General features: G+C 41.7%; 3 protein-coding genes across 5 annotated transcripts in view; 1 reads left to right on the top strand and 2 right to left on the bottom strand.

The window, feature by feature from the left end:
- The window catches only part of kdm2bb (lysine (K)-specific demethylase 2Bb), a 21,030-nt gene extending 2,058 nt beyond the window's left edge, over positions 1-18,972 (bottom strand). Inside the window, exons 1-20 of one of the 3 annotated variants that reach the window (XM_031855967.1) lie at positions 18,222-18,972; positions 17,576-17,720; positions 17,335-17,413; positions 17,143-17,189; positions 16,070-16,248; positions 15,842-15,948; positions 14,589-14,682; positions 14,224-14,377; positions 13,932-14,047; positions 12,858-12,984; positions 12,201-12,607; positions 12,024-12,110; positions 6,820-7,050; positions 5,291-5,434; positions 5,065-5,151; positions 4,600-4,935; positions 2,932-4,004; positions 2,679-2,842; positions 2,034-2,195; positions 837-1,055 (exon numbers count right to left, since the gene is read on the bottom strand). In XM_031855967.1, the coding sequence (XP_031711827.1) occupies positions 837-1,055; positions 2,034-2,195; positions 2,679-2,842; positions 2,932-4,004; positions 4,600-4,935; positions 5,065-5,151; positions 5,291-5,434; positions 6,820-7,050; positions 12,024-12,110; positions 12,201-12,607; positions 12,858-12,984; positions 13,932-14,047; positions 14,224-14,377; positions 14,589-14,682; positions 15,842-15,948; positions 16,070-16,248; positions 17,143-17,189; positions 17,335-17,413; positions 17,576-17,720; positions 18,222-18,266 (4,003 nt within the window). In that variant the 5' untranslated portion in view covers positions 18,267-18,972. Of the gene's footprint in view, positions 1-836; positions 1,056-2,033; positions 2,196-2,678; positions 2,843-2,931; positions 4,008-4,599; positions 4,936-5,064; positions 5,152-5,290; positions 5,435-6,819; positions 7,051-12,023; positions 12,111-12,200; positions 12,608-12,857; positions 12,985-13,931; positions 14,048-14,223; positions 14,378-14,588; positions 14,683-15,841; positions 15,949-16,069; positions 16,249-17,142; positions 17,190-17,334; positions 17,414-17,575; positions 17,721-18,221 lie in introns of all 3 variants that reach the window. The other 2 variants (XM_031855968.1, XM_031855966.1) reach the window with 2 other exon arrangements.
- Positions 18,162-21,536, top strand: orai1b (ORAI calcium release-activated calcium modulator 1b). Its single transcript, XM_031855999.1, has 2 exons — positions 18,162-19,191; positions 19,293-21,536. The coding sequence occupies exons 1-2, from the start codon at positions 19,078-19,080 to the stop codon at positions 19,845-19,847; spliced, it is 669 nt and encodes a 222-aa protein (XP_031711859.1). The 5' UTR covers positions 18,162-19,077; the 3' UTR covers positions 19,848-21,536.
- On the bottom strand, positions 20,419-22,129 carry morn3 (MORN repeat containing 3). Its single transcript, XM_031855997.1, has 5 exons — positions 21,985-22,129; positions 21,727-21,884; positions 21,473-21,632; positions 21,189-21,373; positions 20,419-21,047 (listed from the first exon to the last, which is right to left on the bottom strand). Exons 1-5 carry the CDS (start codon positions 22,127-22,129, stop codon positions 20,940-20,942), a joined length of 756 nt encoding a protein of 251 aa, XP_031711857.1. The 3' UTR covers positions 20,419-20,939.

The following is a 22,129-nucleotide window of genomic DNA, read 5'->3' as shown; positions in this document are numbered from 1 at the left end:
GCAGGTGATAAAAAAAAAATAGGTCATCATGTCATTTTCCAAACATATTGAAAACCTTCCAAAATAACATACATACTGCTTTTTCTCAAGTACTTAGGAGTCAATGAAATATTGCCAGGCAGAGCGTTGAGCACTGTCAGTACAGACCACCACGCATCACCTGCACTGACATAAGCTATGACACACATGGATTAATCAAGGCTTTACGATATTCTAGGACATGAAATCCTCATTATGGCGGGCAGTGTTTCAGGATACATGAGGAGCCAGAAGGCCAAAATGCATTTGCCTTTCAGCAGTTTCCATAATAGCCCTTTGATTCAATGCTTTTCACATTTAATGGTGTTCCAGAGAGACGACAAGTATAAGATGTAGTTATTTTTGAATGAAATTCTATAAAAATGTATTCCACGATTTGTAGTAGTACCACAAACGACAACCTCTTTAAAACAGTTTCTACAAAAACTGAATATTAAAATCCTCATGAAGGTCCGATTTATTGCAGGATTGTTGTATCAGACTGCATTAGTTTAGGTGAGGTGTGCCTAATAAACTGGCCCACATGGAGGTGTTTAGATGTATTTTCTTACAGTACCTTCCAGTCAGAACTTTTGGTATCAGTAGGTTTTTAAACAATTTTCTGTTGGCAACTATTTGACAACGATGTGACAAAATATTCACTGTGCTGCATTGCACATCTGTAAAGTCAAATATTTTCTTTACGTCTATGACTATAGACACAACAATTCAACACATCTTATAACTTCAGGATTTAGCCATTCGGGGGAGCAAGTCAAATGCAGGCAGGCTAACAGCCAACAAAGACAGGCTCCTACCTGACAGGTTGATGTCAGTGAGCGAGTCTCTGGTGGTCGTCCCTGCAGCAGTCAGGATGTTGACGGACTGGTCAGTGACGTGGTTGCAGTAGCTGAGGTCCAGCTTGGACAGCGAGGGCATGTAATGTATGATGAGGCGCAGAGACGTGTCTGTGATGTCCAAGCCTGCCAGGCGCAGGTCCTCCACATTACGCAGTTTGCTCCTGTTGTCCATCTGACCTAAAAAGTAGAAGACGGATGTTTGAGACAAAATCATGGTAAAGGTGCTATTTTGTAGATAGTTCCATCTAACAAGCATTATGTTGTACGTATGGCTTGTTTCCAAAGCCAGATACGGCTTATTCCTCTGTGCCAATGACCGCCGTTGTTGTTCAATAACTATTAAAAACACATCAATGAGCCACAACGTTGCACTGAGTGACATGTTCCTTCATAAGGATAAACATGGGGCACTGTAGTTGATTTTTTTTTTTTTAGTTCGAACGTTTTCAGCTTCTGTACCGTTTCGTGTTTCCAAGTGAAACGGAATATTTCAGCGGTGTGCAGTTACAAGAGGGATTTAATTCAAATCCTTCACATTTGATTAGACCCCTAAAAAGTGTCCGTGCTTAGAATGTAGCGTGATCCGGATCGACTGGAGCTCCACACAAACCTCCCTTGTCGCTAAAAGTTGCAGGTTGATTGATTGATGGCTGTCATGATATTATTGGTTGAAACTGGCTGGTACTAGCTCATTTAAGCACACTTCTATCTTGTTTTACAGGAAGAAAACATGATTGGATTTAGATAAAAAAATACGAAGAAATTAATTGTTTTGTATATATTGTTAAATAGGTGCAAAATATGATTCATCTCGACTTCAACCCCTTATACACCTTCCTGTTAAAATCACTAGAGGGCCAATGGTGTATTAATCGTCAAATAAAAATAATGAACAAATTTACTCCTGATTGAGTAACTTTTGCTAAAAACTGCTGGCCAGCTGTTTTCAGAAATGATATATTTATTTTTTTTAATTAAATTATATATTTGCGACCCATTTTCTAATATATTAGTATATATAAGTTACACGTAAAATATCCACTCCTCGCATTCATTTCCTATTCCTAATAATAACAATAATTTCCTATTACTCCCCGGTGTTGCTCACTCAGCCTCAGACTGTTCAGGCAGTGTGTGTGAATTGCAGGTCGGTACCTGGCCTGTTATCTGTGGGAGGCGACAGCAGGTCCCTCATCTGGGCATCTTTCAGTCCCTCGACCCACTGAACATCCAGAGTTCGCAGAAGAGGACAGCTGGAGGTGCAAAGAGCAGAGACCGCCACCCAGGAGCATCCGGACAACAGCAGCACACGCAGACCTGCAGAAACAGCAGGGACACACAGAGCCTCATGTCAGACACCTTTTACACTAAGATACAATTCACTGATCTTCTGTAAACGATATAAAACCTGTTCTTTGTGGCCCCAAGCAGCATCACAGCAAGCCAAATATACTGCAGACTCTCATTCAGTCTGTTGAAGAAATGTGCCCTATTTTTCAGTTTTTTACGTCTCCAGAGTTTTAGTTAATCTGCGGTCACAAAATAAACCGACACAGAAGCAGTGATTATTCTCATCTAATTAGCTGAGTGATCCCGCAAAGACATTTAGAAGCAACAAAGAAAAAAACGTCTGGATTCACGGAGCCTCTGGAGACACAATTATCCATGTAGATGATACATATGGTGACATATGAGAACCATGACTACATAAAAACTACATAAAATCTATTCAAAACTTTTTTCAGTTTTTGGTTAACAGATACCAAACAGCCAGGCCATTTGCTGGTTGAATGTATTTACCTGGCAGTCTGTTGATGAGCCAGCTGAGTTGTTTTTTGGAGATGTTGGTCCAGCTGAGGTCCAGAGCTGCCGGCTGTCTCCGGATGATGCCGCTCAGCATGAGAGGTGTGATGGACTTGCAGCGGTTCAGATTGACGTGCTTCCAAAGCCTCTTGTCGCAGCACCTAGCGAGACACGGTGTTCTTACAGACGGGTGTTGTATAACGAAGTGTGGAAGACATGTTTTCAACTGCACAGCACATGTTGTACTCACCATCTGTTCCAGGTCCTGCAGACACGCATGCACACACAAAGATCTCTGTGAGTCAAGTGGCCGAACACCGCCATCCACATCTCCCTTCGCATCACGTGCGCTTCACCGTCGGTCAGCGGGAGTCTGTCAGGCGGAGGACTGATGGGAGGGGGCCGGATCACATGACGCTCCATTTGGATGCATTTTGGCGGTGACCGGCAGGGGAGTGGACGGGGGCATACGGGTGTGATCTGCATGCCTCTGTTCCAGCCCAGTGGCGAGTAACCACGCGGTGTCTCGTTCACCTCCCTCCCCCTGTGCCGCAGCCAGTCGCCCAGGTCGCTGCTGCCGTTATTAAGAGGCCATCGAGGCTTTTGGTCCTCTACTTCGTTCTCAGGCTCAGTTTTTACAGGCCTGTGGTTTTGATTGGCAAGGCTGTCCTCCGTTTTCAGCGGGCGTCTGTTGTGATTGGCCAAACCTTCTTCTGTTTTAAGGGCCCTGCGGCTCTGATTAGCGGTTGAGTCCTCCGTTTTTAGTGGTTTACGGTTGTGATTGGTCACGGAGTCCTCGCTCTTCAGAGGCCGTCGATTGTGATTGGCCGAACCGTCCTCCGTCTTCACTGAGCCGTGGTTTTGGTTGGAGAGACAGTCTTCTTTCTTGGGAATCTCCTGGTTGAACTCTTTGCTCAGCTCTTTGTTGGGGAGGCGTCGCCGCTGATGGCGAGCCTTTAGTTGAGCAGAGTTCCTCTCCTGTGCTTCTCCTGATTCGCTGCTTGGTCCAGCTCTGGGAGAGTTGGAGGATTGTTCACTCTCTCTGGCTGCGGATGTTCTTAGCAGTGAACTTAACAGGACCTTGGCTTTGTCTTCCGTACTGCTGTCTCTCTCTTTTTTCACTGTCTCCTCTTCTCCTCCCTCCTCGTCTTCGGCTTGGTCCTCGTCATCATATTCACATTTCCCCTTTAAATGGATCCTGTCCAAAGGAAATCCATCTTCTTCGTGATCCTCCTGGTCGTCTTCTTCATCGCCGTGATAATTTTCTGTCTTGATTTGCCGCAACAGCTTCGGAGTCAAAGGATCATCTGGTTTTGAAAGCTTCTTCTAAGAAAGAATAGAAGACACATAATTGGTTTTTAAAGCAGTTGTCAGTTTATCAGTGTGAATTTGAGGATAGTTTTTGCATATTTGTATGTATCTGTATGTTCAATTTCCAAGAGAATTGAGCGCCATATTGATTTATAAAAGGCTGACATATTGTCATACAATTTCATTTTTAATTTTAATTAAAAATACACCCACCAAAAATGAACAACTAGTCTTAAGAAATGTTCTGTGGCCCTGTCTACATATTGCACATTTAATATAGTTGATTAATCATTGTGTTCTCGGGTCTTCTTTATCTCCTCCCTTTGTAATATTCACAATAAGCTGTTCTTTGTAAGTACATCGAGTTGATCCAGCTGCCAAGGAATTGAAGACTCTCACATTTGCATTTTTTTCTGAGCAATTTAAGTAAATGTTAAAGCCACAAGAGGAATGAACAGTTGAATGGACATGCAGTGAAATTATTTTATCAACTGCTGTTTCCAAGTTCAAGCCTTTAAAGTGAGATACATATGAGATTATTAATGCCATCTATGACTCCACTTTATTGAGTATAACTGATAAGACAACAAACAGATGAGGGTCTTACCTTCTTTTTCACAATTACAGGTTCATCATGGGTGTCAAAAAGCTTCCTCTTCTTCCTCAGCGGGTTGTCCTCTAGCCTTGGTCGGAGCGTACCATCCAGAGACAGCAAGGGAGGACGTTTCTTTGGAGGCTCTTCCTCTTTCCTCTTAGGGAGTTCCTCCCGCTCCGCTTTTCTCTTCACAGCAGATGTGGTAGTCAAAGCAGTAACAGTTGCTGTGGCCAACATCGGGGGGTCAGGCTCGTCTTTCGAATCCCGGTTTAACCGTGGTTCTTTCAGTAGCGAACCAGGAAGGTTTGACGCATACTTAAATCCTGGCCCCCTTTTTTGCTTTGAGGCCAAAAGGTTAGAAAAACAGAGAGCACAACTTTATTCCTCTGGTTCTGAGTTTCTGAGACAAGCTTAACTTTTCACTGAATGATTTCATGATTCAGACACATACAGTTTTAAGTCCATACAGATACTTACTTTTCCTGTTTTCCCAGCATGATTGCACTTTGGGCACTCCCAGCAGTTTGGCAATTCATCGTTGACTACTCCGTTGGAATCTTTCACCTAAACAAGAGGAGGTTTTGCGTTAAGTTTGCGTTTGGCTGCATTTACCTCAGCATTAACATCCATATCAGCACCACCTCCACCTGATTCGTCACTTCGTCTGACAACATTCAACACGTACCGATGTTGACTAATTTACCTTGAGACAGTTAGGATGAACAATCTCATTGCAGATGGAGCACTCCATGAGCATAAGGTTAAACTTCTCCTCCTCATCCTCCACTGTGTCCTCTTTCCCTGCCTCTCCACAGACGAGACACACCGCTGTGTGCGGCAGGACAGGCTGCAGACAAAAACAGAGGCTTGAAGATAAGGCTGCCGTATCAAACTAATATCCTCTTTAGGAACAATTGCTCTTGGCCACAAATGTGCTTGACGGACTATTTAACTCATACTGTCACACCCAATGTTTCCATTAATTTAAGGTTTAATTACATGCTGCACTCAAGTGAGTTAGCTATCTTGTGTACTGTGGATTAAACAGTATATTGAGTAAGATGTGTATTGTTGTTGATGTTTTTTGAAAGTCTAGTATTTCATAGTCTGCCATCACCATTTATATTGAACGTTTTGTTTTATTTGCATTAACTACATTCAATGAATTCAATGTCATGAACTTAACAACTTGCAAATTGTTTACTGAATTAGCAAACAGGCCGGTTGCATCACCCCTGACAAATTGGCAAATGTTTCACACCAGACCGTGAGGAACTAAAGCACGCTCTTAGCTCTGAGTACTGCTCCGAAGCAGTATTGAGTGTACACCAGGAGTGGGTTAAGCATATTGGCATATCTTAAAAGTGGGACACAGTTGCTAAAGAGCTTAAGACCGCAAGTGTGGGACATTGGGACAGATGCCAAGTCTCCCTCGCTCTCGTTTACTGCGGTCATTCGTTCAAACTGAATCTTCCTCATCGTCTGTTGATGCCTCTGCTCGTCTCTGTCCGTGGTGCTGAAACATGTAAACACAGTCTTTGTCTCTCTCCATCGTCGTCTGTGACTACTGCTACAGATGCCGTCTGCTTCTGCTGCTGCAGATACTTATTTATATTACATGTGTTGCTACCATAGCAACCACCTGAAACACCCATAGTAATCACCCTGTACTGCCCTAGCAACAATGTTGAGCACCCTAGCAACAACCTCACAGCCAAATGGACCCAAAACCAAAAGTATTCAACATGAGAGGAATTCAAAGGTAAACAACAGTTTGAGATTTGAAGAAATTAGTTCAGAAAATTGATTCCACTCTCATGTCTGCAGACTGATTATGCAGCTAGAGCCAGATAGCAGTTAGCTTAGCTTAGCATAAATACTGGAAGCAGGAGGAAACAGCTATCCTAAAGGGGAAAAAAAACACTGAAGCTCGCTGGCTCATTTGTCGTATCTTGTTTGTTTAATCTGTACAAAACCCAAATTGCAAAAAGTGCAAAAAATGCAAAAAATCCCAGGATCTCAGCGGGAAATCATTTTTGGTTTTGTGTAGATTAAACAAACAAGACACGACGTGTTAACCAGCAAGCTTTAGAGGTGCTGGTAGGCAGATTTCTTTTAACCTTTTGAGAGAGCCAGGCTAGCTGTTCCCCCTTGTTGTCAGTCATTATGCTAAGCTAAGTTAAACCTACTGGCTTTACCTTTAGCTGAGAACATTATGAACAGTGAACTTACTGCAATGCACTGCCTCATGATGCAGGACTGTTTCATGCGGCCCGGCCCACCAAACTTCTTCATGTCTTTGCAAAAGTGGCACTCTCCACACTCCGTCCGCAGGCATGCTTCACACTTCCGACAGCGCGTCCTTCTCCTCCTGGCACCAGATGTTCCCCGACCAGCTGACAGCTTGACTGCTGATGCAGGAGAAGCTGCCATCTTGGGTTTCGGCCGGTTGGGAGGCCGGGGCTAAGAGGATAAAGAGGATACAGTGTCATGTACCTAAAATTATAAGGCAAGAAATATTTCACAAACGGGTATCTAAAAGCTCAGATGAATTAGTTTGTTGATATCAAGACAGAGGAATTTTTCAAAAAGATATATAACAAATGCTACGTAAATGTAGTTAAGTAGTCGAATATAGCAAATATAAGTGCATTTACACAATACTGTGAAGCAAATGTGTAGTACGTAATGTGTCATAGGCAGCAAGCACCATTACTATCTTTCACAAAGAAGACTGCAGATCCTTTAGAATCATTATCTCACTAGGTACTAAATGGTAAAAAAAAATCAATTTGACAATTCAGTGATTTCTTTTTAACCGAAATGTCAGCTTAAAGTAAAAGGGAGGCATTAAGCTCCGAGGAGCTCCTCTATCGAATGACCTAAATTACATTGTATTTCAATTAATAATGGTGCTTTGGCTCAATAATAAGCACTTAGAATCATGTACGTATTCTATTAAATTCAGCAGGGGTCAGCGTTATGTAAGCATTAATCCTTTCTTTGCGCTTTGTAACTCTGGGTCAAATAGATCCTAACAGAGATGCATCCATATATGAATATACACATATCAACAAACATATTTTGATGACGGTTTTTTTTCTTCATTCATGGCTGTTAAAGCACAGGATCCAGGAGAAAAACAAACAAATTAAGAATGTCCCTGGGGGCCTCTTCCAAATTTAGCACTGCACTTGCTTGCATGTTTCTACTTCAAAGAAAAGCTGCACTTACAGCTACATATCACACATGGAGCCATTATTCTGTGTTAGGAGGGCGCCGACTGATTTACAGTACACATTAAATGTGCTCTATTTGATAGAACTGGGTAATGGAGATGAGATGCTTTTGATCTCCATCATTATTGTTCTGGTATTATATATTCTGCTCCTTCTCGGGCTCAGAGCCCGACCACAACAACATATTCTGACCATGAAAAGCCACACGTACTGTATGCTGCCAACCGTGCCGTGTGAGAAAGATACGTAGCAACGTGTGAGATGAAATAAACAAGGAGAAGGAGTGCAAAAGACTGCAGCTCTTGGAAATGAAGAACAGATTTCTTTAGTTACATCGGCAGTGCAGATTCTCCTGGAGTCAGCATAGCAACAGCCACGTCCCATTCCCTAACAGAACAGTCTATGACACACTGACTTGTAACCAATAAGAGCTGTAATGAGACTCTCTAACAGAAAAAGAAAGAAGGCTCAATCTTAGGCACATTACAATAATGTATTCTAACAATAGCCATGAAATAGACTGACATAGGCAGTCGGATATGTGTTTGCCAGACAGGATTAGAGTGAAATATTGGGGGGGGGGGGGGGGGGGGGGCTTGTGCAGTCTGCCCTGGACTGTTCTGGGGGTACTCAAGGGGATTAGAGACAGGACGTCTGCCACAGTGGGATGAGACCAAACATCCAAGGAAAAGACGCACGCCATAATCTGTAATTTGCCACTTCCTACAAACATGAGACAACAGGTCGGAGTTATGAGCGATCTGCTCATGTCACATCACATTGAATAACATGTACACACATGTACATATACCTGAAACCTAAGCTATAACTGCAGGTGTCAGAGGCAAATAAAAAGATACTTCAGAACGCTGTCCATATTGTCCCCTAAATCTCCCCGTCCACTATGTGAGTGATCTCTAAAGCAGATATCCCTCTGAAGCTCTGAATACAATGAGCAAAGAAATAAACTGCCTATCACTCTTAGTAATGACTTTCTGTCTCAGGTTGAAGTGTTTTTTGTTTAGCATTAGTAGCTGTAGTACACACACACCTCTTCACAGCACGTAATACACACGTTTCCTCAGTGCAAGGACAGTGCAAGTAACCAACTAGTAATTCAATGGCTCTTCATAGCCCATTCAGCTGGGAAACATGATGAGAAGCAGAATTTAATGTTCATTGACACTGGCTTGGAGCCTCTGAAGCTACTGTGGGGAGCAGTGGAAATCAATTACTGTGGATATACTTAACATCACCTTAAACACACATTGCAGACTGTGCATACTGAGCACAGATTGCAGAAACAACAGGACATATTGTTTTATCAGAAGCCGAAGAAATTCAAAATCAGATCAGATGAGGTCACACAACACTGTGCTTTTTAAAGTATGTGTTCACAAGTTCTTGGAGGGTTTACTTAGAGGTGGCATATGTTGTAAAGTTGATGCCGTATTTGAAAAACAAAGACAAAGACATGTGACTTCTCTCGTACAAGGTATGTTGTGTTTAGCCCAGATTTTACATAATGACAAAAGGAAAGTAGAACAAGTGTTACACACCAACCTGAGTAAAACCTCTGGAGTGTATAGTTACTCAGAAGCTGAGGATGGTTGACTGAACAGCAGCAACTCAGTAAACCACTGTACAGAGTATGCAGTGCACGTTCAGGAGATATAGCTGGTATTAAATTAAGTGTGAAGTTGTTCAGACTGGTGCTGGATGCTTTTGGGCTACACTACCTGAAATCTAAACTTGCAGGTTCTTCAACATATATTACATTTACATGACTGGAACAACCACAACAGAACATGTGTTATACTATTTGTCAAAAGAGTGAAATGGACTTCTGCAGACAATGTTTTTCAAATCCAAATGCGGCCAAAGAATGAATGTGAGGGGGGTGTGGTTCAGAGTTAAGCAAAAGAGATATTCAAATTAACTTTCCACATTTCTTGCTGTGTAAGCAAGTCTCATCTTAGATCTCTCAGCCATTTAAACCGAACAATCTTGAATATTCCTTTCATAATAACTGCCTTCTAATGAACACGTAACCTTTTTTTGGTTTCACACATATTCTAATATTTGTATCTGGTGCTTTTACAACCAAACCATGAAAGATTAATCCTCTGCATCGACATGAATTTCCATTCCTCTGCTTTGAGACAACCAATAGCAGCCCTGAGGCTCTGAGCTATATAAACACAGCCTTCTCCTATTTCTGGTTTCACCTGACAAAAAACACACACACACAAACAGCAAGCCTATCAGAAAAACAAAGGGCAAAAAATCAAAGACCAAGCACAGAATAAATGAACTGAATAAATGCATTTCTCTCCAGGAAGCTCCATTTCCTCGCTGCCCTGTGATGCTGCACACTGCTCTGTCTGGCACAAGCATTCCTCTGGTGGCCTCACTACGCCTGCCTGCAGAGGTTTTGTGTGCTAACCTGCTCAGAGTCTGAATCGTAGTCCTCATCATCAGCGCTCAGCGACATGGCCATGGCTGGTTTTCACGCATCGTCCAGCTCACAGCAAACTGACATGGCTGCAGTCTCCTCCTCCTTCTACTCCTTGCTACTGCTGTCTGGCCTACAGCCCTCCCTCCTACTCTAAAGCTCCACAATACCACAAGCAGATGTAGGAAACACAGACAAGCCTGCCTCATTAATATGGGTCCACTCCCAGAAAAGAACAGGAGGGGTGTTCAGAAGCGCCGGGCCAATGGGAGGCTGCTGTGCATCAGAATATGCACTGGGGGTGTCTGCCTTTATCCAATGAGGAGACAAAATGCAGAGACGGTGTTGTCATATTCATGATGGGTATCACAGGGAGAGGAGAGAAGGCTCCACACAGCCAATAGAGCCAGATGGCATCTCATTACAAAAGGCAAACACAAAGAGGCCCCACCAGCAGCAGCTGGCCTCTGGCGGGACGGGTGGGGGTGATCCAGAGGGTCCATAAAACCAATAGCATTCGCCTCCATACATTCAGATACAACACGTCCCACCCTACAACCTCCTGTTGAGGCCTCTCCGCCTGTTACACACTTCATGCATCTGTTTGGACAAAGAATTATTCCCAGAAAGTTTAAAAGTGTGTTTAGAATATATAAAATATAAAACAGTTAGCTTCAATAGAGTTATCAATTTGGAACGTGCAAACATACTTTAGTAACTAAAACTCACATTTTAGTTATTTTTGGCTGACATTCCTTAGCACCTGCTGTATTTTTTACCACCATTAAATATTTATGTCTCCACATTTGGTGTCACTAAGCATTAAAAATAAACACTGTACATCTGTGTGTCATTTCAATAATAGTCATTTCGACCTTTTCATACTAGGTCATTATTTTTCTTCTTAGATTTAGCCAATAAATGTAAAAGCCTTGATGTTGACCCTCTTACAGCCTCCTGCTCACCTCAAGATAAATCAAACAGACATTAAACACACTTCAGACCTGCAAGTGTTCACAGCTAGACAAGTCTTACAACATCTGAGGAGGTTTTTTTGTGCAGCACACTGATGACCAAAAGGCAAATGCATACGTAGTACTTAAGTAATGAGCATCAGCACTGACTGAAAAATGTCCTTTTCTAATTTCTAAAAGCCTGAAGTGCAACAACAAACATGTCAGCAGTGAAGTTGTGTATCTGGTCTGAAAAATGGTCAACAGTTTATTTAAAATAGTCAGAGCTAATACTAAAGTATGTTAATGACAGCAACATACAGTATGTAGAGGTATGTGTGTATGGAGGAAAGCAAAGAGTGTTCTTAGAGTGTTAAAAACCAGACGCTTCTTTGACAGTAAGTCAAACGTATCAAAAGCAAGATCATATTGACCGTTGATTATTAATTGTATGACATTAAATTATTGTTCCACACTGTTACTGGTTACTGGTCACTAACCATCAGTCAGTCGTGAGTGCGCTGTAGCTATATCATCACCACATTTTAACTCCTTTAAAACATAAACTGTACTCCTGCCATCTTCTTAATATCCATCTATAAAGGTAAAGATGTTGTAGACAGTGCAATGACAAAAGTTCAGAAATGTTATGCACCACGAGTCAAGTGACAGGCGATCAAACCAGGCTCTGTCCATCACCTGGGCTCAGTTTTTTCTCCTATTTCTATTGAACAACATTTGGTCCAAAAGCAATTATAAAGCCTCGGAGTGCCACTCAAGTATTCTTACCTTTACAGTTTTCTTTGGCCAGTAAACCACAGGAACTCCAGTGATCGCTAATTTGGGGTCGTCATCAGCGTGTTCCTTTAAGACAACCTAGACAGCCACAGAGAACAGACAAATGTCTATTGAATGGCATATATTGTGAATATGACTTTGTACCGTGTCCTCTTTCTGGTTTCTTACCTTCATGTCTTCCAGCAGGGCTTGTGGGTTCTCTATTCCCTCGGGAACACATTTCTTATTTTCAGGGAGCGACTCCAGCTTCTCAACCAGCGTCCTGAGTCCGCTCAGTTCAAACTCGGTCAGATGCGTCCATTTATTCTGCGACTCCGAGGCTGGAGAGTCCGAGGGGGTTTGAGGGAACTCCAGAGATGTGGAGCCGGGATTACAGCTGTCCTCAGAGTCAACAGATAAAACAGCTTTGAGGTGCTGGCCCCTCCGGTTGTCAGGAGAGCAGGGGCCATCCTGGGAAGCTTTCTCTGGTTTTTCACTCTGGCCATCCCTGACTTGAGTCTCACATGAGTCCTCGTTCATGTCCTGGCTCCTTGAGTCGGAGTAGGGGCTCTCTGTGTTTGCCTTTGTCTCAAAGTCTGAAGGGACGAAAAAAAATAGTTGTAGCAAATGACTTATCATATGTCCACATTGTATTTTTCTTCTTGTTGGGAGAATGCCATCAGCTGCAGAACTAATACATCTGCAAAGAATGACTCCTATGATCCACCATTGCACTGAAACTGAATGCCTGACATGTGTGATTGCAAACACGGCGGGTAACCCACAATGCCCCTTCTTGAGTACGTCCAATAGTGATGAGCAGCTGCATTACTTAAGTTCACTCACCCATTAGCACAGGCTCCTTGCGGATCTCCTGAGAAAAGTAGGAGCGTTTGGTGAGGCAGTGCAGGTATCTCTCCAGGACATACCAGCATATCTCATAGTAGAAGGGGAAACGGAACTTGGAATTAACCTGAAGACAGGGGCGAAAAAATCTATCAGTGTGACCCTGAAAAACACCTAATATTAACGTGCACTCAGGTTATCTAGTTATTGTTGGCTTTTTGTAGTAACCTGATTTCTTAAATGTCGTGTAATCTTGCCCATGTGTTCGTTCTAACCAGAGTTCTGTCTGTCTCTTTACATGACAGAGACTTCAGACAGAACACGGATCAGTGACAGCGACAGCAGTGTGAAGAGATTATTACTCAATCACAATATGTTATCTCCATCACTTCAGACACTGTCCTCTCATGCACACAAGGAAACATGCACACGTCTTCAGGGACAAACTGCAATCCCACAGGCTGGCCTAATGTAATATAAAACCTATTAGAAAGAAAGAGGTCATATTTCATCTTTTTTTTTTGTTAAATATGACCAAAGAGTTTCAGAATATGGATTTTGGTGGAGCACAAAGTACACCGCACTGATTAAGAAAAAGGAAAATGATTTTCTTTCCGAGAAAAACAAATAAAATTCAGACTCTACACATGAAGTGATATTGCCTTTGTAAGTATGAGGGTGATATTAAAACTTTCCAAACAACTATTATAGATATTCATGCATCTTTCTTTGATGTATAATCACTTACAGTGCCCCTTTTCTTATCGAGCTACCAATATCTTACAACAAACAGATGAGTATTGCTCCGACACATCTTCCTGACTTAAACATTGATATTTGCTGTCATTTTGTCACTCCCAAATATTTTGCCCTTTGACTCTTATCCCTTATTTCTCTTTCAATGTCAGGCAAATCAATTCCTCCTCCATCACATCTCTCATTCTCCTGTCTCTTGCAGGTGACCTCTTCGCCTTCCCCTGGTTCTCAGAGAGATTGATTTATCATGTATCTTAACGTATTGCAGTGCAGGCAAACAGTTCAGCCACACAATGGAGAATCCTGCGAGGCTCCTACCTTAGTCCTATTCTCTATCTCGTGGATGGTAAGCTGCATAGGAATGTTGAAGCTGTGCAGAATATTGCCTCCAAATACCAGGGTGTCCTCTGGAGTGTAGACAGCATGAATCCACCCTTAATTACAAAAAAAGTACAAGACATACACAAAAGAGAAACGGAGGATTCATGCAAATTCACATAGTTGAAGAATATACCGTATAATAGTCAGGTAAAGCCCGGCATTACTGTTCCTCGAAGAGGCAGCTAATCTTTTCCTGCTGGCTACTTTCAAAACAACCATGCCAACACACCAGATGGGATGAAGAACGTGTATCCTTGCTCAAGCTCCACTCTCTGGCATCCATCAGCTCGGTCTCCCAGGAAGAGATCACTCTGCTTGCCTGACAGGACCCAGTCCTCATAAAGGGCAAGGTTATGAGGGGTTGGAGGCACGAGCCAAAACACCTGAGGAGCAGCAGAGATTTTGTTTAATTTAAAACTTATACTGTACAAGCCGATGCCAGGTTAGGTGAAATATCAACTCTGAAACTGTTAAACACTTTATATTACCAGACATACATTTTCTTAGTTTCTTCCCTTAACGTTCAATGAAATTAAACTGTGAAATGAAGATTTGATGCACAAAATAGCAGATAAGAGACTAGAATTAACTTACTTTCTGTCCCTTGAATACGTGGTACCAAACAGAAGTTCCGCCGAAATCGATGTGGAAGTCTGTGTAGCAGCCCTTCACACTCATCAAACAATACCTACAGCAGAAAAAGGAGACAACAACAAAATTCAAAAGAATCCTATTGTTGAGTGCGAGGATGTACACGTACAGAATGACATTCATAAAAAAAGATGTAAAAAGGAAAAACCGAGCTCAACCAATCACATGGCAGAGGTAATCTCAGCTGTGTTTTGCTGAAAACAGCAGCTAAAGCACCACAAGACATCACTTACAGGAGCACTACAGCATAGAAAATTGATCACAATGGGACGGCTCTCTGGAAAATAATTGAGGAATGATTAGCACTCTGAGGCACACAAATGATTCAGAGAATTAGCCAGATGTGAGCAGCTCTGTTTATCTATAAATGCATGAGAGATTATAATGAAACTGCAACTAGGGCTGCAACTCACTATTATTTTTATGAGCAAATAATTAATAATAATAATGTATTAACTGGTAAGAAGATTGTGGAGAAAATGGCCATCACTTTTTCCCAGAGCCCAAAAGCATCTTCAACTCATTTTTAGTAACACGAAACATGTCTGTCTGCACCGACACCAAGCATTGCTTTAGCAGCATGGCAACAGCTTAACTAACCACTACTAGTGACACTGAAATGAAATGTTGCTATTGGCTGAATTAATGAAGGAAAAGACCTGTAAAATATGCTCCTAATTTATTATATTATGTACAACCAAATGCCTTTCACTTGCACTCATCTAACTATGAGCATCATGAAATAAATAAATATATATATATATATAATCAAAATAAATAAATATAAGTCAGCTGAGGGACTCGGAGTGATGGGAGGAAAATAGAGCAACTGGGGTTACAAGACAAGACACAATTGGTTTTGACTATTAGCTGTGTAGAAATGCTTCAAGCTGATTGGCTAAGAGGTGTCTGTGCAGTCAGACTGCAGCTGTTATAAAACCATCCTACACTGTGGAGAACTCTGCTGCCTAGCAACAATCAAGAGCACTTCCATGAGATGGATAACACAGGCTGCATGCAGCGCTCTACAATGAGACACTCGGATGCGAGGAGAAAAATGTTATTATGTATTTACTGACAAAGGAGCAGCAATTCCCCCCCCCCCCAAGTATTTTCTATATGTACACATTCCATTACTTGTAGTCACAGACTTTCATAGATATACAGGTCGGGAGAGATTGCTGCGAAAGTCATACCTTTGCACTTTAGGGTACTTCATGTCTGAGATTACATTGGTGGCTTCTGTTTGGCTATGTTTCAGATCAGGAGGCCACATGTTGTCCACCCAGTCGACTTGATCTACCTAAAAGAGTGAGCGAAACTGCACTGTTAAACCTCAATCACAGTGTTGTTAGTCATACTTTCTTTTAATATGGTACCAGATGTTTTTATGCCATCATACAGAGTTAATTATGTTATATTACCACTGTGGGCCGCTTGATGAGGTTCTCCAGCTTAGTGTGGCTGAACTCTAAGCTGATGACATTGAAGAGTTTGTCCCGCTCTTCCTCTGGTGTCTCATAATAACGGACAAACTGAGCCATGCTCATTTCAGAGCCTTTCTGAGTGCTCACGTCCATAACATCCACAGACCGACGACTCCCTGCAAGCGACAACCACAGCACAAGTTGATGTTGACCTTTGACCCCTTCCACTCTCATTAACATGTTCACCATTTGTCTGTAAACTTGTCAGAGAATAATCTAGCATGCTATTGTGATATTTATACAGAGCAAATGTGTATTGTTGACATTTCACAGATTTCACCATGAACAAGAACCTCCTACTGCGTGTATTTCAGCATCTTCCCCACTAGATGGAGCAACTACACCCCAATCCAGGTTTGACTTCATTCAGCTGTACTTTAATGTGAAAGAAAATTGCAATTTCAAAAATGTTCTGATCAAATATGTTTAGGCATACAAATAGACAGATAGATAAACATGCATGTGTTCACTAATTAAATACTAGCCTAAAAAAAGAGAAAACAGGCAACAAAAAGGAATAATACCATTGAAAAAATAATATATATTGTTCATGTAATTTGAGCATACTGTGACTATGACTTTTTGCCTGATTATTTTTGGCTATACATATTGTTTTAGTGCATATCTCGTCTTCCACTAGGTGCAATATTTTACCAAAAAGCAGCTTTTTGAATGTATAAACATTATTTCACTAAGCAAAAGAGCGGTTCTTCACGATTTCTGAAAAAGATAGGCATTTCAGCTGATACCACAAGTTTTACAGCTATGCCAACCGCACTACAGAATCCATCAGAGCTGGTCTGAACCCGTTTCTTTAACTATTTACCTTCCACAAACTGTGCTCTGGAAGTACATGCTCATGGGACATAGGACACTTCAGATCTTCGCAAATCTAAAAAATAAAACATATTTGCACACGTGTGTGAGTGTGTCTGTGTGCATGTGTCTGCGTGTGTCTGTGTGTGTGTGTGTGTGTGTGTGTGTGTGTGTGTGTGTAGCATCCTACTCACCAACTAAGCCTTTAATTTCACTGACTGTAAATTCTGGATCAGGCATTCTATGAAAGATAGGGGTTGAGGTCACTCAGTAAACATAAACATACAACAAATCTAAAGTGGTTTCAATGAACATCACGCGCACCGTCAATGGTTATTCTTAAGAACTATCTGTAAGCTCGTAAATTCACAGAAATGTTGTCTCACCTGACCCCGAGTCCATCTTTCTCTTTGAAAATGAGTGGGGTCCTGAGAGCCTCCCTTTGCACATATTCATAAGAGAAGTCTAGAAGACATTGATTGTGTTATAGACAAAGACATGTAAAGGAAGACAAATATATACTGTGGTAAAGACATGCATCTTGCTAATCAATTCTATTGCAAAATATAATAAGCCTCTACCATGGCTGATCAAAAGACAAAAATGATATTCTATGTGTTACTTTACCTTTACCCTCCATGAAATGGACAAATGTGGCGCTGTAACTGTCACTGACAAGCTTTTCCTCCACACTGAAACCTCGGATGTTTGCAATTTCTTCAACGTCGGACAAATCCTCGTTTTCGTCGTACATCCTTCGGCAGATGGAGCGCTGCCATTAGAAACGAGATGATTTATTTCACGTTAATTGCGTTAATTGAAACACACAACAGCCCCCCTGTCACCATAAACCATATTTATTTATCACCATATTTATTTTATTACTATAACTTCAAAACTGGAGTAAAGGGTCATATTTTGTTTTTTTTTATGAATTACATTACTATAGTAGCGTTGTATAGTTGTTTATTAAATGTGACGTCAAGCACAATAAACATGAAACGAGACTTGTCCTGAGAAAAGACGACACATGTCAAGTGTTTTGCAGGGTTTCACTGATCTGGTTTAACTGATACGTCCACTGAACTATTACACGTATACAAGAAGTTATAACATGATAAATGCGAGAGCTATGGTTTCTCCCCGTGGCCTCAAACTTGAGCACCTTAAGTGACTTGACAAACATCCCAGCGTTGCAGACGTTAGCTTAGCTACGTTAATTAGCTCGCTGCCAATATCGCTTCATAAGCTATCGTTAACGGATGGTACACACCAGCCTGCGTCCGGATTCAGCACACGTTTCCACGGCCTGAGCCATCGTCTCTTATCAATGTCTTCCAGCCACTCGCTTTCGGAAATGCACCTTCATGCGTAGTGGAGTTAGAGAAACACTCAGCACGCGTTTCAGGTTCAAAACAAGGGAACCATGTTTTTGTGTATTACGTCACCGCCAGGAACCAAAACATTGTTGGACAACGTCACGGCATGTTAGTTCACTGCTTTTCAACTGGTTTGTACAAAGACGAAACATTTATCATAACATATCAATCACTGTTGTTAATGGTGGAAAGCAAAAAAAGCGTTACGTTTAATCCACTATTATCGAACAGTTTAGCCTATCATGCTAATGAAAATAGAGCGATACAATAGCTTGTGTTTATAAAGAAACATATCTGTAGATATCTTTCATTCATTATAATAGTAATACTTCGTATTTATCTATGCTGGGCGTTACGTGTGTCACGTGGACTGGTGTGACAGTCCGTTCAACCGGTCAAATTCACAATAACATATTTTGACAATCGCAACACATTGAATGTGGTAATCGCATCAGCGTTAACGAAGGGGCTGATTCGTAATCTCATGACAGAGGAAATGCAGCCCACAGATGACTCTGGAGCGGATGTTCGCCTCGGAGCGCGCGGGCTCATGGGTAATGTGGTGCAGGCGGCACAACACGCCGAAGACCGGGTGGCGAAAGAAATATAGCTTCCGCAGTTCCGTCAGCTAGCGAGTCTAAATGACTTGTGAGTGTACACTGTTGGCATGCTGAGCGCTTGTTCGTGTCGTGTTCCACTCGAGTAACAAGGTAACTACGTCAGCGCTGCTCGCCCCGGTCCTTTGATAACATGAGCCTGAACGAGCATTCACTGCAGGCACTGTCCTGGAGGAAGCTGTACCTGAGTCGAGCTAAACTGAAGGCATCTAGTCGGACATCGGCTCTGCTTTCCGGATTTGCTATGGTAACATTGTCTTCAAAGCCATCCTCTTACTCTGCTGTGGATTAATCAGTCATGTTGGATAGTGTGGTCACATGTGTAAAGTTATTTCCTGTTCTCTCCAGGTGGCCATGGTGGAAGTGCAGCTGGACAACAGCTATCCTTACCCGCCTGCTCTCCTGATTGCCTTCAGTGCCTGCACCACTGTGCTCGTGGCCGTCCACCTGTTCGCTCTGATGGTCAGCACCTGCATTTTGCCCAACATAGAGGCTGTCAGCAATGTCCACAACCTCAACTGCGTGAATGAGTCTCCACACGAGCGAATGCACCGACACATTGAACTAGCGTGGGCTTTTTCTACAGTTATTGGTACTTTGCTCTTCCTAGCCGAAGTGGTTCTACTCTGCTGGGTCAAATTTCTGCCCGTCAAGCCCAAGTCCAGTAATAGTACAATTTCAGCTGGTGTGGCTGCTGCTATTACTTCCACCTCAATTATGGTCCCCTTTGGTTTAGTCTTTATAGTCTTCGCTGTGCATTTCTACCGCTCCTTGGTCAGCCACAAGACTGACAGACAGTTTCAAGAGCTGGAGGAGCTCTCTAATCTCACCAGGCTGCAAAACGAGCTGGACAACAGAGGGGACTCTTCCATCTTGCAGTCTCCAAGCTCACATTTCCCATAGTGAAGTGTGGTGGATATGCATCCATGATGGAACTCTGACTGCTTGGGTTTTCTCCAAGCCAGAAGCCGTTATTGGCTTGTCATTTTTTATTTTTTTTTTTTTACAACCTCTTTGTTGTGAAATTTAATTTTGTGTAAAGAGTTGTATTTTTTAGAAAACGTGTTTGATCGACTAAACTCACAAATCTGCCATCAATGCATGGCTCAAAATTTGGAAAGTCTTATTTGCAATAGTTGCTTGATTTATCTATTTTATAATGGCAGAGATATCTGAATAACAACTTGAGATCCTGTCTGTTGCCTGCTGGATTTATTTACCCGTTTGTCAGTGATCACAGCATTTGTTAATATAACCAAATTGCCACAAGTATTTAACTATTTCGTCCTTGTTCATAGTGTACATGATTTCTTGTACTGTCCACTCATTGTTTTTGTAATACTTGCTTTGTGTAGACGGATTCAACAGCTGCTAAAACTGCAGTATTATTTATATAGTGTATTTGTTGACATCTGTAGCACGGACTGTTGAAATAAACACCTTTGTACCAAGTGGCATTCAAAGTTTTAGAATTTCACAAATAACTTGGATGTACTATTTGAAATCATTTGATCTATTATGTTATCGATGTAATTTACTTGTTATTATTGACACATGCTAAAGTAAGTCATACATAGAAAAGTGTAAAGATTCATAAAGATACATAACAGTTTATCACCCTGAGGCTGGATTGATTCATTTTGAGCACCACTTTCCTCACATATCCTGAGTTAGCTTGTTGTTTTCAGCATGCTCAATAATTTATAAAACTGATCAATCTGAGTTAACAGTCTGTATACATTAATGGCTAATACTTGATCAGCCCTTACAAGACAAATTAATTGGATATGTCATTTGGATTTTCCACGTATACTAGTATTGAATTTAATCCTCTGTGTTGGTAGTATTGATTAATATGTTTAATTATATCACTATTGTTTTCAACTCATTGAATAAATGGTTTTGGTTTGCCCTACAAACAAGAACAAACTATTTGGTTGTAAATATTTTGACAAAACTGGAGCTGAATACCATCATGCCGTTTATTTTCTTTTTTTATTCTTTCCCTGTGAGTGTGTCATGGAGTGGAAACTTGCTGTTGATCCTCTCAAGGTAGGCTATCTTGGCTTCACTTAAAACCAACTGCATGTCCACCAGTTGTAGCTTGAAAAAAAAAAGAAGATATGTTCATATTTGAATCCACCATAATGCATTGTACAGTGCTTTGTCAAATCAAAGGATTATTTGATTGTGCCACATAAGTGGTTACAGGCCGCTGCCAAAGTATCCGCAGTGAAAATGTACCTGAGGAATCGGATACTGTGTCGGTGCCGGTGCTTCATTCCTCCTAAAATCAGACAGGGTCCCACACTTTGCCACTCCATCCAACCAAAGGCCTTCATAAATCTGGCCTTTGTCAGAATAGTAGAACTTTCCATTACCGTTCTTCTTGCCATCCCGCCAGGTGCCTTCAAACCAATTTCCATTTGCTTGGACACAAGTTGGAAAGTCACATTTTAAAACCCACCATCTAGCCTTACTAAACTATAATCTATTTTAGAGTTTTAAAAAATGTAAAGTGGTCTTACCAAATAGGATGGTGCCCTGTCCATGATTCTTATCCTTCATCCACTCTCCCTCATAGATATCTCCACTCTCATACCACATCTTTCCCCAGCCACTTCGATGGCCCTCGCTCCACTCCCCCTCATAAACAGCTGAGCCTTTGTAGAAGTGCATCCCGTACCCCTAAGGTATGACATAGAAGATTATGCACAATATATCACAGAGTGTACGTAGATGTGTTACAGTGTGCATGTATAACAGCATATCAAATACATACATGCTTCTTTCCATTTTTCCATCCACCACAGTACTTCGTTGTATTCTCTTTTGTTTCTGGAAGCAGCACACTGAGGGTACCATATCCATAGGGTTTCCCAAATGTCCATTCTCCAATATACATGGTCCCAGACTTCTTCGAAATCTGAGTTCCCTTCCCTTGAAAAAAATAATTAGCAAACATTATGACACGCTTATAAATACGTGTTTACAAATGTATATGTAACTCAGTGGAAGCTCACATGAAAAAGTATCTCACCATGCTTCTTGTTGTTCAGCCACTCTCCTTTGTATTCATCTCCATTGCCTGAGAAAACTGTGCACCGCAGTCCACATTTCTGTGACTTTGCATCCAACAATGTTGACGGTGGCTGATTTGTTGGACATCTTTTAAGGAATGGCAT

The sequence above is a fragment of the Anarrhichthys ocellatus genome, unplaced genomic scaffold (genome assembly GCF_004355925.1).
Source record: "Anarrhichthys ocellatus isolate YVR2014 unplaced genomic scaffold, GSC_Weel_1.0 scaffold16, whole genome shotgun sequence".
Taxonomy (NCBI): domain Eukaryota; kingdom Metazoa; phylum Chordata; class Actinopteri; order Perciformes; family Anarhichadidae; genus Anarrhichthys; species Anarrhichthys ocellatus.
This window is presented reverse-complemented; position numbering and strand designations above follow the sequence as displayed.